The 13,456-nt window shown below is 48.4% G+C and overlaps 6 protein-coding genes across 6 annotated transcripts; 2 read left to right on the top strand and 4 right to left on the bottom strand.

Moving 5' to 3' along the window:
• Positions 1-14: 14 nt before the first annotated feature.
• LY89DRAFT_690506 (putative inorganic phosphate transport protein PHO88) lies at positions 15-797 on the bottom strand. Its single transcript, XM_018216109.1, has 2 exons — positions 654-797; positions 15-597 (listed from the first exon to the last, which is right to left on the bottom strand). The coding sequence occupies exons 1-2, from the start codon at positions 784-786 to the stop codon at positions 197-199; spliced, it is 534 nt and encodes a 177-aa protein (XP_018063289.1). The 5' UTR covers positions 787-797; the 3' UTR covers positions 15-196.
• A 1,516-nt stretch (positions 798-2,313) lies between these two features.
• LY89DRAFT_314986 (uncharacterized protein) lies at positions 2,314-3,706 on the top strand. Its single transcript, XM_018206666.1, has one exon. The coding sequence runs from the start codon at positions 2,778-2,780 to the stop codon at positions 3,498-3,500; it is 723 nt and encodes a 240-aa protein (XP_018063288.1). The 5' UTR covers positions 2,314-2,777; the 3' UTR covers positions 3,501-3,706.
• Positions 3,562-6,245, bottom strand: LY89DRAFT_788368 (allantoate permease). The gene is made up of 11 exons (XM_018223162.1): positions 5,512-6,245; positions 5,150-5,351; positions 4,995-5,092; positions 4,880-4,942; positions 4,778-4,830; positions 4,541-4,726; positions 4,226-4,493; positions 4,150-4,171; positions 4,001-4,098; positions 3,855-3,955; positions 3,562-3,802 (listed from the first exon to the last, which is right to left on the bottom strand). The coding sequence occupies exons 1-11, from the start codon at positions 5,815-5,817 to the stop codon at positions 3,586-3,588; spliced, it is 1,614 nt and encodes a 537-aa protein (XP_018063287.1). The 5' UTR covers positions 5,818-6,245; the 3' UTR covers positions 3,562-3,585.
• Positions 6,246-6,666: 421 nt separating this feature from the next.
• On the top strand, positions 6,667-9,266 carry LY89DRAFT_763398 (neutral alpha-glucosidase ab precursor; the record flags this gene model as incomplete). Its single annotated transcript, XM_018221597.1, has 2 exons — positions 6,667-8,256; positions 8,301-9,266. The coding sequence occupies 2 exons, from the start codon at positions 6,667-6,669 to the stop codon at positions 9,243-9,245; spliced, it is 2,535 nt and encodes an 844-aa protein (XP_018063286.1). The 3' UTR covers positions 9,246-9,266.
• Positions 9,091-10,041, bottom strand: LY89DRAFT_314971 (uncharacterized protein). Its single transcript, XM_018206665.1, has one exon. The coding sequence runs from the start codon at positions 9,936-9,938 to the stop codon at positions 9,288-9,290; it is 651 nt and encodes a 216-aa protein (XP_018063285.1). The 5' UTR covers positions 9,939-10,041; the 3' UTR covers positions 9,091-9,287.
• Positions 10,042-10,604: 563 nt separating this feature from the next.
• Positions 10,605-13,179, bottom strand: LY89DRAFT_788365 (uncharacterized protein; the record flags this gene model as incomplete). The annotated part of the gene is made up of 3 exons (XM_018223161.1): positions 10,605-11,480; positions 11,533-11,809; positions 11,961-13,179. 3 exons carry the CDS (start codon positions 13,177-13,179, stop codon positions 10,607-10,609), a joined length of 2,370 nt encoding a protein of 789 aa, XP_018063284.1.
• Between the last annotated feature and the right edge of the window lie 277 nt (positions 13,180-13,456).

Below are 13,456 nucleotides of genomic sequence, written 5' to 3'. Positions count from 1 at the left end.
ACATACAAAACACACAGGTTCCTTGTCTTTGAAAGTTTTGTTGCATTCAAAGAGGTAATTTGTCACGCGACAATATACAAAGGCCATTAAAGGTTCACAACGCCCATTGCATTATGTTCGTAGTATGCCACCGCCTATCCCTACACATACATATCCCTATAACTATGTTCCAAGAAGAACCCTAGTGAATAATGATCTACTCGTCCTTGACGCCTCCACGGCCTGCCTTCTCGGCCGCTGCGATCGACTTCTTGTCTTGAGATTGAGCAGCAGCACCTCCTTGAAGACTGCTCATCAAGCCCGGGGCGACCTTGAAAGGACGCTTGAGGTCTCCAGAGGCGGGTTGACCGAAGAGGTGGATCTTGAGCATGTTCCCCTCGAGTGCGCTCTTGAGAGGAATGATGGATTGAATGATCAAAGGGTTGGTGTACTTGAAGTAGAGGTGCATGACACACATCATGCCAACGCCCATCAATTGCGCCTTGTAGAGAGTCTTCATTTGTGCGACATCGTAGGCGTGGACAGTGGTGGTAACGAGCTTCGGCTCTTCGGTGGATCCGATCTGGGGTTGCTCAACATACTTGAGGGTGGTCATGTCTGCAGAATAGAGTCAGTTGTTGGGTAATAGATTTTGAGAAAGCCAGTATGAATACCCTTCTTCTTGTTGATCTTCAAGTGGACATAGGCATAGAGGGAGATGATGATGAGATTAGACACAACGTATAATCCGCGGATGGCCATCAGGACATTGGGGTCCTCCATGGGAATCTTCTTGGAGACTTGCATCATCACGAGGATGATTACCAAGTTGGTACTGTGCGATCAAAGTCAGCCAAGCTCTGAAAATGGGGGAATGCGATTTCTCGTACACTTGAGGGCTGATTGCTGCCATTGTGAATAGAAGAGGGATGGCGTGCTATCGTATGGGTTGAGCTGGGAGAAGGGGTCGTAATTGAATGCGACCGGAAGAGACGAGGAGGTTGGGAATTCTTGTATGTAGCAATCAATGCTCGGGTTGTTCGTGATTGCGTCGTCGTCGCAGGCAGAAAAGGAAGACGACGGAAAGCGCAAGAGCAAATGGTGCCCGCCGCGCGAGATTTTTTAGCTGCGGCGCTAGCCAATCCCAGTAAACTTTTGGTGGCGGAGGCTGAGGACAGATTGAAGAAAATGGACCGCGGTCAAAATCCACAATCGACCCCTTGGAAATACGGACACCTGAGGATATAACTCCTGATGGCTCAAAGACTTTACATATGCATAATTAGCACGTCCCAGCAGGTCGAGCTTTTCTTCCGTTATGTTCATTTGTCTTTGAGCCATGCTCCCAGCACCTAGTCTGTGGTAAGTACCTCACACTGTGCATAGCAGATGCAAACAACGAAGTTGATGTTTCTCTGTGAGTAGAAGCTATATGTCGTTTCCTTGCGACTGTCTTGAGACTTATTTTCTATATCAAATGCACATGAACAAATCGGGCATTCTTATTGAGACTCGTCCTCTGTACATGTACACTTCGTTGATCACTAAATCTCCTCGAATGCAACTATGAGGAGCCAATTCCCTTCCTTTCTGCAAGAGCAATGCTTGGACTCTCAGCCTCGAACTATGCTGACTGGTTAAGAGCAGCTCGAAGCGCAGATTATCTCCATACGCCAACCACCATGCTCAACAGTCACAGCTTCTATGCAACCTCTTCCACCGAGCTATTGGCGATTCCTAGAGTGGGGAACGAACAGTGTTCCCTAGGACAGCCAACACAGCAATTACTCTCAAAAGACATACATTGTCACCTTTGGCGTGCTGGCAGTACTATTATTATCTTCTTGCTTGAAAACCTCCTCTATCGATAGGTACATTACCTCTTCAGCCAATGCTGAATGGTTGTCCTGCACACCGCTGTCCAGCTCACTTCAATATGAAGCCCCTTGCATCTCGGCGAGTGCCCAGCTGCGTATTCGCAACTTGTGTTCGGGGCCTGCAGCCATTCAGTGTCTCGTGGGCCCTCGAAACGCTTGCAACTGTCGATCATGGGTTCTGAAGAAGCCGAGTTCGGGAAGTGAGGCTGTCGCCGTGTTGTACACCAACGCGGCCGATGATAGATCTGAGATATTGCATTGCATTATTGGCGTTGAGTTTGGTGCCCAGGTAGAGGGAGAAGAGGGCCGGACTCTGGGTGATTAACAAGCAATGAGTCCAGACTCCCTCGTTCACGTACAGCTTGGGCAATCGTCGTATCTTTAACTCTGGCCATGTTTGATCAAGATCCGAAGCTTTGGAAGTCTGTGGCACAGCTGTGTTCAAAGTGCACAGAGAGAGATATCTAATCTGCCAGCCCACGTTGTTCTTCGGATCAACGCCTAGCTGCGGTATGCCCAAGCGTCAGACTCGGGTTGGCAACTACCATTTCCAGCTCACCGAGGTGATTTTAGAATCTCGTGTTAACTTTCAGACTGACTGAGCAAACTTTTTCATCGAGTCGCTTTGCTCGTCGTAAACATAAGACAATGTCAGCCTTAAATGATCCTCCGATATCCAACCAGGCGTATTCGTTTGAGCTGGTTACATTGAACAATGCGGCCACCTGCATATTTTGTGTCATGGAAACTTCCTCGCATGCAATTTTCACCCTGCAATCATACGAGATCCGCCGAGTGTTAGCTCAACTATGAAAACCTTTTTCTACGGTTCAAAATTGCAGCCTCGGATTGCAACGATATAAACAGTCTCGCTCCTCTTGTCCTCATCTTGATTCATCAAATCGATCACCAACGAACACCATGAATCCTCTCATCCCATTGCCAGCCCTCGCAGACCCCTTCTATCGCAACGCCCTCGCACGCCAGGCACTTCTGCCGCGGACTTGGCCTCTGGCTCAATGCACCACACATGGTCACGGCCACTGCCCCACTAGTTGCTATCCAAGAGACATACACTCCCACAATCATCACATGACCTCACCATTCAACTCAAAACATCGATGTCGATCCCGCGGCCGCGACCGAGATTCCTGCTCAAGAGAACGTTCTTGCTCCTGCCATCGTTGTCGCTCCCGAGAGCGTTCTTGTTCGAGAGATCGCCATGCCCACTCCAGATGTCACTCAAGGGAGCGTCGAAGTTGCTCTTGTCCCTTGTCGGATAGATGCTCTTGCAGTTTAGAAACCTTCCGCGTAAAGGTGGCGCCAGACCGCCGTGATTTGTTCCGCAGTGACACTTCATCCGATATCATCATCCCTTTCGGCTGGCAAGTGGTGGATATATATGATTTCATTGAGCAGAGGGCTGGGATGGGAAGGGATTTTGAGGTCTACATTGAGATGAGAGATGGCACAAGGATACCCCTGAAGAGCTGTAGCGTAACGGAATTGTACTTGCTGCACAAGGAGGGTCAGGTAGATGGTTTGGTATATGAGAGACCTTTGGGATTAGGTATGGGAGTAGGTCTGGGAGTGGGCGGACTTTTGGGGAGAAGGGGGCTGGGAGGACTTGGTTTGGTGGACTAGTCCTTTGATGTTTTTGACGAGGTGCAGTGTTTTGCTGTGTATGGATAGAATATGACTTTTTGTATGGAATTTGGACCAGGGCCACCTAGTAGACGAATATGAAATCCTCGTTCTTTAAATCCGTCTCGTCGTCGAATGCTTTCTCTCCTCCTTCCCTACCTGTCCCTTCATCGACTTCATCGCTGACGGCGCGTTCTTGAGCGTTCATCATAGAGCGATCGACCACTACTGCCGATTTTCCGAGTTGTTGTCGCTTGTTGGCATGCTTCTTGTTGAGAAACATTAGCCAGAGTGTGGTGAAACTGTGAAATCAGGATTAGCAGATGCTTGTCAAAAGGTTGTGAGGTGATATACATGATGAGGATGATCAAGATGATGAACAGGCACAAGTTAGAAATCAAGCCTCGTCTGTACAATGGAGCTTCGGCTGTGGTGTAGAGATGTGGACCGATAATCTATAATGGTTAGTCAAATTTTCTAAAGTACAAAGGGCTTTGTACATTTCCAGCACTCTGACCAATGAAGAGCATGGCAGTTGTTGTCTTCTTCTTCGTCTCTCCAGCGGTGTTTTGAGATGACCAGGAGTAGATGAGTGGTGCTATTATTAGTCAGTTCAAGGTCTCCAGATGATTTACACTTCGAAACTTACAGATTCCAGGGTAGAATGAAATCTGTGATGGTAGTCAGCGATATGTCTGCTGTGTTGTGGTGATCTCAATGCATACCAGGTAGTAACCAACAAGCAGCGGTCCTCGGTTTGCCTTGTCATGAGGGAGGCACAAGAGCATCACAATTCCCACAATCGGAGGAATGCAAAGAAGGAGCAAAGCAGGACCTTTCTTCTTCGTCCACGTTGCAAATGCAGCTCCACCCATCGTCGCGATGATCTGGACGGCACCGAAGGGGATGTTGAGGAGGATAGTATGGAAGCTGTCAAATCCGAAGGAGTTGACAATGAGAGGTCCAAACGTAGTGACACCACCACTTGGAATACTGATATACTATTAGTTAAGTACAACATAGAAGATAGAGCCACCCACGAGATGGAGAAGATCAAAGCGAACCAACACCAAGTCTTCACGTCCAACAAGCTTTCTGTTACGTGTTCCCACTTCCAGACAGTTGAGACGACACCCATCTGATTCGCTCGCAGACGCTCGACAGCAAGGAATTTATCGTGATCATTGAGAAACTTGGCATCGACTGGAGAATCGGGAAGGAAAAAACTGTAGTCTATCTTAGTTATGATTTTGGCTGTCATTGCTGTCATAACTTACAAGACGATGACTGAGAAGAGCACAGTAAGAAGGCCACAAGCTAGGAAGATAATCTACGCATTGTCAGCGTCAACAGTGGAGCCAAAAGTGAGGCTTGCGTACCTGATAAGAGTGGAGAGCCGAAGAGTGAATGTGACCCAAAGCCCATGCTAGTAGACTACCGACCTTTGAGGGGTCAGTATTGAACAGAACCAAGACAGACATCCAGAATACTGACCATGTTCGTAACGCCGTTCATAGCATACCAAGAAGCGTTTCTGTTTGTTTGCTCTCCTCGACGCCACCACATCTGAGTGATGGCAACAAATGTTGGGGCTGGAAAAGTCATTAGTCATAAGACAAACATTTATCATTTATCAATGTCCCACTTACCAACAGAAGCTTCGAAGCAGCCCAAGAAGAACCGAGCAGCAAGAAGGCCTTTGAAGTCTTTTGCAATACACATGCAGCTTAAGACAACACCCCAGCAGAAGACCATGACACCGGCAAACTTGCCAGTGGGAAGTTTGACCAAGAAGTATGCAATGATAGGTTGCATCACTAACTGAGCAACGTAGACGATAGATCCAAGCCACTTCAGATAAGTCAGTAAGCACTTTTGACAGAGATTCAGGAGACGAAGAGCTTGTCCGAAGACTTGGAACAGATCTTCATAGATCAAGTAGCTCCCGGACATGATCCCAAAGTCCTCGGTTCCTCAAATGGATACAAGATAAGGATAAAACTTGACTTACTGAGTAGTCTTGGCCTTTTAATTGGGCATCGGCGACTAGACCAAACACACTTGCATAAGAGAGGGTTGATTTGTCGAGTTGTTGTAGGAAATAAACGCCAAGCATAATAGGGAGGACCATTAAATCGATCTTTCGAAGGATTCGCTTGTTGTCCGCCTCGGAAACGAAGATTCGCTCATGGCTATTCTGGAGGAGTTCAGCAGCTCGATCCTTATTGGCAAGATTCTCAGTCTCAAAGGCCTGATACTTGGGAGTATCCTCGACGGTTTCGACATTGTTCTTTTGATCGGAAGAGGAAGGATCCATTTTGAGATCCGAGGGGCTTCCGTAGTCGATAGAAGATGGTTTCGTGACCAAGAAGAGGCTACAAAGCCAGGATGAAGAACTACAACAGATAGCTGCTTTGGAAAGAGCAGAGTAGAGGATAGTAGAGGATACGATCAGAACAACAAGCAAGAAGAGATGAAATGGACCTTGTCCTCTTTACGTAGAAACCCGACACAGCGGATGAAGGGGACTGACGGAGTTCATTAGCTGCATCTGGGGTTGATCCGGGGAGATTGGGGTCTGGGGAGCTCGGATTTCGGGAGAGAAATGCGAACCCAACTCGCATAACGGCATGTTAGCAAGAGAGGTTTGTTCAGTGCAGATTCAACAGCTGAATGGAGAACAGGGAATTCCCCGCATGCAGCATATCTCATGACTCGTGGTCCTTGGGTGAACACCAGCCGAGGTGTGTGGACGAGATGTGGAGGGGGACGAGGGGGACGAGGGGGAGGAGAGATATTGAGCTATACCATATAAGGACTAGTCTCGGGCTTGCATCCGATGTCCGACGACTGGTTGGTGGGGTGGATCATCGGCGTTTGCATCCCCAGCTTCTCCAACATCTGATGGCAGCGTTCCATTCCATTTCTCTGTATCAACAATGCAATGCAGGCAACGCCAACGGCAACTACGCGGGAGAGTTCCCCCTATTGGCGTCAACCCCACACGTGCAGGAAGACAACTTCTAAGTAGCTCCTGCCGGTCTCGGGCTTTGGCAGTCGAGGTGGAGGACTAGAGTAGAGGGACTATAAAGTAAGTAAGTGATGCTCTCTTCTCTTCTCTCCTTTCACTTGTGTCCTTGAACCCAATTGATATCTCTTGTTCACAATGCCCCAACACGAGTATATTCCTACTAAATACGTCCTTCTGCAGGAGAATGGACACATTGAAGGCTCGCAGTCGACAGATGTCAGTCTCGAATCAACAGATGCGGAAACCAGATTCCAATTTAGTTTCCAAGCTCTGCGTCCTGGACTCTTTCGAACTACCTTTTCTTCCAAAACTCATCCTCTTCCTCCCCACCCCAGTACCCATCAACCTCGAGCGGACTTCTCTGGAGTGAAGCCTCTCTCCGAGTCATGCCAAACAAAGAAGACAATTAGCGTGGGGGATGTTACGGCAACGGTAGAGTGGGATGGCCCTCCACTTGTCTCGCTTCAGCTTGCAGGACAAGAGACTCCTATCCATACAGACCTGGAATTCCGGTCGTATGTGGTTGATGCTGCTGGCATTGCACATTACACCAGGTACAAGAGGGATACGCTGCACGTCGGCCTCGGGGAGAAGGCGGCTCCAATGAATCTGTCGAATCGGAACTTCATCCTGTCTGCCACAGATTCCTTTGGCTACGACGCCTACCGCACCGACCCACTTTACAAGCATATCCCATTGCTCATCAATGCTACACCAAATGGCTGTGTTGGCATCTTCTCAACATCTCATAGTCGTGGCACATATGCTGTGGGATCAGAGATTGATGGGCTATGGGGACATTTCAAAGTGTACCGGCAGGACTATGGTGGACTAGAAGAATACTTGATGGTTGGAAAGACAATCGAGGATGTGGTCAGGATCTATGCTGATCTGGTTGGCTATCCTCTCTTGGTACCTCGGTGGGCTTTTGGCTACATTGCGGGCGGCATGAAGTACTCGATGCTTGATGAACCTCGAGCCTGTGATGCTTTGATGGACTTTGCAGGAAAGCTCAAGAAATATGACATTCCTTGTTCGGCTTTCCAGATGTCGTCAGGTTACACAGTGGCCGAGACAGAGCCGAAAACCAGGAACGTCTTCACGTGGAACCACCACCGATTCCCCGATCCAGAAGGATTCGTAGCCAAGTACCACGAGGAAGGCATTCGCATCATTGCTAACGTTAAACCGTACGTGCTTGCCAATCATCCTGAGTACCAGAAGCTGGTAAAGTCTGGTGCTTTCTTTACAGACCCAAGGACTCAGAAGTCTGGAATCGCTCGATTATGGAGTGCTGGTGGCGGTGAGAGTGGTGAAGGTGGTCACATTGACTTCACTTCGAAGTCTGGCTTTGAATGGTGGTACAATGGTGTGAAGGCTCTCAGAGAATGTGGCATTGAAGGTATCTGGAACGACAACAACGAGTACACAATCCCGAACGATGCTTGGCAATGCGCCTTGGAGTACGATGAGTCTAGTTCGGTGACCGAGAATCATATTGGATTATGGGGCAGAAGTCTTCACACCGAGTTGATGGGTAAGTCTTCATATGATGCATTGGTTGACCTCGAACCCGAGATCAGACCTTTCGTCTTGACTCGTTCTGCTACTGCGGGCACGATGCGATATGCTGCAAGCTCGTGGGGAGGTGACAACGTCACTAGCTGGGACAACATGAAAGGTGCAAACTCGCTGTCCCTCAATGCAGGAGTCAGTTTGCTTCAGGTAGGTTTCCATTTCAGTTCAAAGGTATCTTTCTAATCCTTCAGTGTTATGGCCATGACATTGGCGGGTTCGAAGGACCCCAGCCAAGCCCGGAACTACTTCTGCGTTGGGTTCAGCTTGGAGTCCACTCACCTCGCTTCGCCATCAACTGCTTCAAGACTGACGAGAATGACAATACTATCGGAGGTGTCATCGAGCCGTGGATGTACCCGGAGATCACCCCACTCATTCGAGATACCATCAAACGTCGTTACGAGCTCATTCCTTACCTCTACTCGCTGATGCTTGAGAGCCACATGATGGCAAGTCCACCTCAAAGATGGACTGGCTGGGGCTACCATTCTGACCCAGAAGTCTGGACATCTCAAGTCATGGCTGGCGAAGAACAATATTGGCTCGGAGACACATTGCTCGTTGGAGGAGTGTACGAGGAAGGGAAATCTACAGGCAAAATGTACCTGCCAACCAAAGGTGCCGATGATGAGGGCTACCTTAACCTCAATGGACCTCATCAGCATCTGAAGTCTGGTCAGTGGGTTGACATACAGTCAGAGTGGAAGGCTGGCATTCCTATCCTTGCACGAATAGGAGGTGCTGTGGTGGTTGGCAAAGACATCCAAACTCGGTCGCCTGGTGATCACAGATTTCCTTCGCCCAACGCTGTTGAGGATGATTATCGTGCTGTCGAGATCTTCCCGCCCAAGGGGACGTCTGCCAAAACGTACTCGTATACTTGGTACGAAGATGATGGAATATCTGCGAAGCCGCAGATCTCCCACTTCACGCTTAGGTACAGCTCCAATGCGGAACAAGTCCTTGTTGATCTCAGTAAAGATACCGAAAACAAGTTCGTTCCTATTTGGAAAGACCTGAGCGTTATCCTGCCGGTTGGTGACACCAGAAGTGTCGTGATGGCCAGTTTGAATTTGCCTTGCAGTAAATGCGAATCAAGCAGAGGAAGAGCTGTCTTCAGAATAGTACTCGGATAGATCTAGATAGAATGATACCCACGCAACTGCGTGTTGCTTCCATTAAAGATACCACTTGCCCTTTTCTTTCAAGTTCTTTCTCGTCTCTTCCCACTTTTCTCGCCCGAAGATATACAAAACACTATCTTCTCCATCTTCTCCACCTGTCCCCGGTCTCTCAATGTCACCTAACGTCATTCCGCCCATAAGAGCTCGGAACGGCTCATTCGTCGCGTTCGTCTCCAAAGACATCTTCCCACAGCCTAACTCATTGAACCCATACTCAAAGATAGCCTCCAGCGCCTCAACAGCCAGTCCTTTCCTCGCAAATCGATAATCAATCAGCGCCCCAGTATCTCCTACCAAATCCCCGTCTTCATCCAGTAGAAACGAGTTGAATCCACTCATTCCAGTCAGAATACCATCTTCAACTCTCAACACTTCTGCCTCTGGCGGACGCTCCTCTGACGGTCTCAAGATGATGTTCATCCATGCATTCTTCCCTGCAGCAGTGGTTTCCGCTTGAGCTGCGAGCCGACGTCGTTGCTCGGATTCGGGGAGTGTAGCGTTCACAACGCCGCCAAAGGGATTGTTGAGTGGGTTAGAGCGAATTAGAGAGAATGGGCGGGCATCGTTGGGGGAGGCGGAGCGGAGGATGAGGCGGGGTGTGAGGATTGTGTGGGAGGGGCGGGCGTGGGAAGGTGGGGTAGACATTTGGTTGTGGAATGCGGGGTCGCGACTCGATTTTTGACCTGATTCTGGGTTCTCACTGCGACTCGTACATTCAATGCTTTGAACTTTGTCAAGTGCACTTTATGACCACTTTATACATCGATCAAGGAACTGTGGATCTGGAAAAGAGAGAGATCAAGTGAGTCAGAGATTCTGTATGTACTTTTCGTCCAATTGACCAATGAAAGACAATCGATCACATGAGGAACAACGACTATTTTATTGTTAGGTTGGTGAAGGCATGGGGTGGAAAGATGCTAAGCGGCTAGTAGAACATTATTCGAATCGTAAATCTGTCTTGAATCCGATTTTGGGATCTTTTAGAAGTCCTCAGAAGAAAGCACGTGGTATTTTCTTGCGCTTTTCCGCTCCAACACCTGGCACAGCAAGAACCCCAATGCAGTACCGCATGGCTTTCTCCTTCCAATCCGGCAGGTAACAAGACGGCTTAACTCACGAGTCTTGTCGGATGTAACATAAAGAGGCTCTAGAATAGAGCAAGTTGGAACTTTTGCTTGGGCAGTCATCTCAAAGCCCGGATTATATATTGACAGGCAGTAAATGAGGTCTGTATTATCCGCTTCAATGACCCCAGCAGGGAGTATCTGATGGAGAACTTGGACTGTCTGAGAAGATGCGACAACATTCCTTCAATCCACCCACGTATCACATCCATATAGTCTTTTAGGGTCCAATCTTCTTCGAGCTCCCAGCCCAAGCCGTCCAACTTTTTCATGCTCATCTGCCACATCGCCGATCCAACCAGGCGCCTCATCTAATATATTTGTGTGACTCTGCCTTGTCATAACCATCAACGAGATTTTATCTGACATTGCAGCTCCGATCTGCATCATTGCGAAAGCGTCCAGCTGATTTGTCCACCTGGGCGACAGTGAAGTGTAAAGTGCTATGATGAATAGGGATACAAGATACAAGGCTAGTAAAGTTGAGATGATGATGATCCCAGCGTGGGATATCGTTGGCACTTGGGTATCAGCGCCGAAATCAAAGTGGATTATCAAAGAACCCGACGATATTCCGTTGCTACTCATCCAGGCCTGGTTTGCTAGAAATCCCGCAGCAGTAAAAATGCTACTCAATCGTCCAGTATCCCCTAGAAAGTTGTTAATCCAGCTGGCCATGACAGTGCCGAGTCTGTCGTCCCCATTCGATCCATAGTCGGTATTGGAAATGCAGCTTGAAGCCCCTCCATTGCTGGTGTCCAGTTCTGCGAATAGTAAACCCATGGGAAACAGGTCAATGCAAGCTCCGACATTCGCAGGGTCATAGATTCCTGTGTCTGAAGCACGGGTATAATTGATCCCTATGTACGCTTCGGGGTGAGCAATTCGATCAGCGAGAAAAGATCCTGAGCCAAACAGGGCCAACGCTGTCGTCAGGAGCGGGCCTTTGTTGACCACCATTTCTGCCGAAGCTGAGCTATTGGACTCCTTGGTATTGTATATGGTTGACGAGTCTCGTTTCGTATTCCCGGTTGTTGGATCATTGGGATCATAAGGGCCACTGAACCATGTCAGATTTTGACTAGCTACAGAAAGGAAATGGAGCAGCTCACAAGATTTCATAGATCGTACCATTAGGCGCCGTGGTAGAGCCTTCGGTCAGACAATCAGTCCCTGCTCCGCACATGTTGTTTGGGATAGTCGTCAATAGTGATCCTGGTACTTGGCCGTTCATATAATTCGGAAGCTCAAAGTATCCTCCGGTTGTATCGAGAGTGATCCGGAACATTGAACCACCAACCGGAGTTCCTGATTGGGTAAGTCCACCGTAGATACTTATATTCAAGTAGAGGGTCTCGGTAAAGTCTTGTCTATCCCTGGTCTCCATCCCTGTAATCAGAATTTTGGAGTTAGTGAACTTCCTTCAAATATTTCGAGAGTAAATATATGTCCTTAGAGTGGGTTTTAAGCACTAACTCTGGAGTATGACTCCGGAGGCGGCAAGGAATATGAAGTTATCCTCCGCGAAGTTGAAACTTACATGGCGACTTGCTCATATCTGTAGGCATGCAAGCCTCAACGTTCCAACCTGCAACGTCGGTAGTGTTTGGTTGAGTTACATAGGTATATTGCACATAAAACGCTCCTGGAATTTGACTGCACCCAGACGGATACTCTGTAGCGGATATGTTTTCGTATCTAGCAGTCGAATTGAACCGCGGAATGTATTGACGAATGAGTCCCGTACTGTATCCATTCGGCAGCTGGGCCAGGAAAGGATCAGCCAGAGACGATATGTTTCCCAGAGTATTTCCATTCCCACAGTTAGCAGGTAAGGTGAAGGAATCGGCTCTGACCAAGGCTGCAATCTCAGTCATATTGCAGGATGTCCCACTTCCTTGCCACAGTTGTGACTGGGGCTCACCATTGGTTGCGGACATGAGGGCATTGCGGGTGACTGTTGTCACAAGGTCTTCGCGATCTTGATAGTAACTGAGGAATGGGTCCGCGATGTCGAAAAGACTGTTGACAGATTGAAAAAACGTTGGGGTCTTGATAGTCTTGGACGAGAGAAACAATTGTTGCAGTGGCGAAAGTATTCCACCCAGGATGGTGAGAAAGATAGCCAGAAGCAGGAATGAACTTCCATAACGTCTCCAGCTTATTGCCAGTCTTCCAAATGTACCAGGACCAACCCAACCACGATCCGCTAAGGTGATCAGTTGTCGAATAGTAAGTCGAGGTGTGCTTCGATGATGCTGTACAAAGATGACAGCGGCGCTAGAGCAGACCGCCGAAGTGAGTGGAATCGTCAAGACACTGACGATGGACTGGATGACTCGGGCTGCTCGAAACCACTCCTCGCTTCGGACATATGAGTTCCCCACCTCGGCGTAGCCTCCATAATAACTAGAATCCGGGTCGTATATTACTCCGTATTGCTTAGGTCCCGAGATAGGCCGAAAAGAGAGAATGCAGGTGATCACCCATGCCAGAACCGCCGGGATCGCATAGGAAAGAACCAAAATCAACACAAACCAAGACCGGAATAATGGGGCTGCTGGTTGGCCATGTTCGTCAAGCACTTTGTCACCGCGGCCTGGCTTTGTCTCTCTCGCATCTGAAGCTATCTGTGCGACTCGCTGTCCTAAGAAAGCGTCCACTTCTCTCGACGACTCGCTTTCCGTGTTCTCGGGATATTGGGCCAAAGGAATGGAGGAGTTTCGCGTTCTTCGTTTCGAAAGGTCCAAGAATTCCATATTGCTAAAAAAGACTCCATTAAAATGCAGATGAGAGAACCCGAGATTTACTTTCGGCAGAGTTGGGCTGTTTATTGGAATTATATGCACGGATCTTGCAAGGAAAAGAGTACACAGGATTTAAGGAGAATAATAAGAATAAGAATAAGATCCTGGGAGATCAACATCACTGTGCCGCAGCCCCGCGGCAGTGCACACAATACTAGTCTTTGAGCTACGAGGCTTGTGATTGGAAAGCGGTACGTCGCTTAAGAATTGTCCAATCAACATTTTCGAA

Source organism: Mollisia scopiformis (genome assembly GCF_001500285.1).
Source record: "Mollisia scopiformis unplaced genomic scaffold LY89scaffold_30, whole genome shotgun sequence".
Classification (NCBI taxonomy): Eukaryota; Fungi; Ascomycota; class Leotiomycetes; order Helotiales; family Mollisiaceae; genus Mollisia; species Mollisia scopiformis.
The sequence above is the reverse complement of the archived record's forward strand: the minus strand, read 5'-3'. Positions and strand labels throughout refer to the sequence as shown.

Bases quoted from the DNA above. Each gene is read 5' to 3' on its own strand.
- LY89DRAFT_690506 (XM_018216109.1), bottom strand. From the start codon at position 786: ATGCAAGTCTCCAAGAAGATTCCCATGGAGGACCCCAATGTCCTGATG. The intron at 598-653 runs GTATTCATACTG...TCTATTCTGCAG, and splicing joins GAAGATCAACAAGAAGAAGG to ACATGACCACCCTCAAGTAT.
- LY89DRAFT_314986 (XM_018206666.1), top strand. From the start codon at position 2,778: ATGAATCCTCTCATCCCATTGCCAGCCCTCGCAGACCCCTTCTATCGC.
- LY89DRAFT_788368 (XM_018223162.1), bottom strand. From the start codon at position 5,817: ATGGATCCTTCCTCTTCCGATCAAAAGAACAATGTCGAAACCGTCGAG. The intron at 5,093-5,149 runs GTAAGTGGGACA...TGACTTTTCCAG, and splicing joins CTGCTTCGAAGCTTCTGTTG to CCCCAACATTTGTTGCCATC. The intron at 4,099-4,149 runs GTAAGTTTCGAA...GACTAATAATAG, and splicing joins TTCATTCTACCCTGGAATCT to CACCACTCATCTACTCCTGG.
- LY89DRAFT_314971 (XM_018206665.1), bottom strand. From the start codon at position 9,938: ATGTCTACCCCACCTTCCCACGCCCGCCCCTCCCACACAATCCTCACA.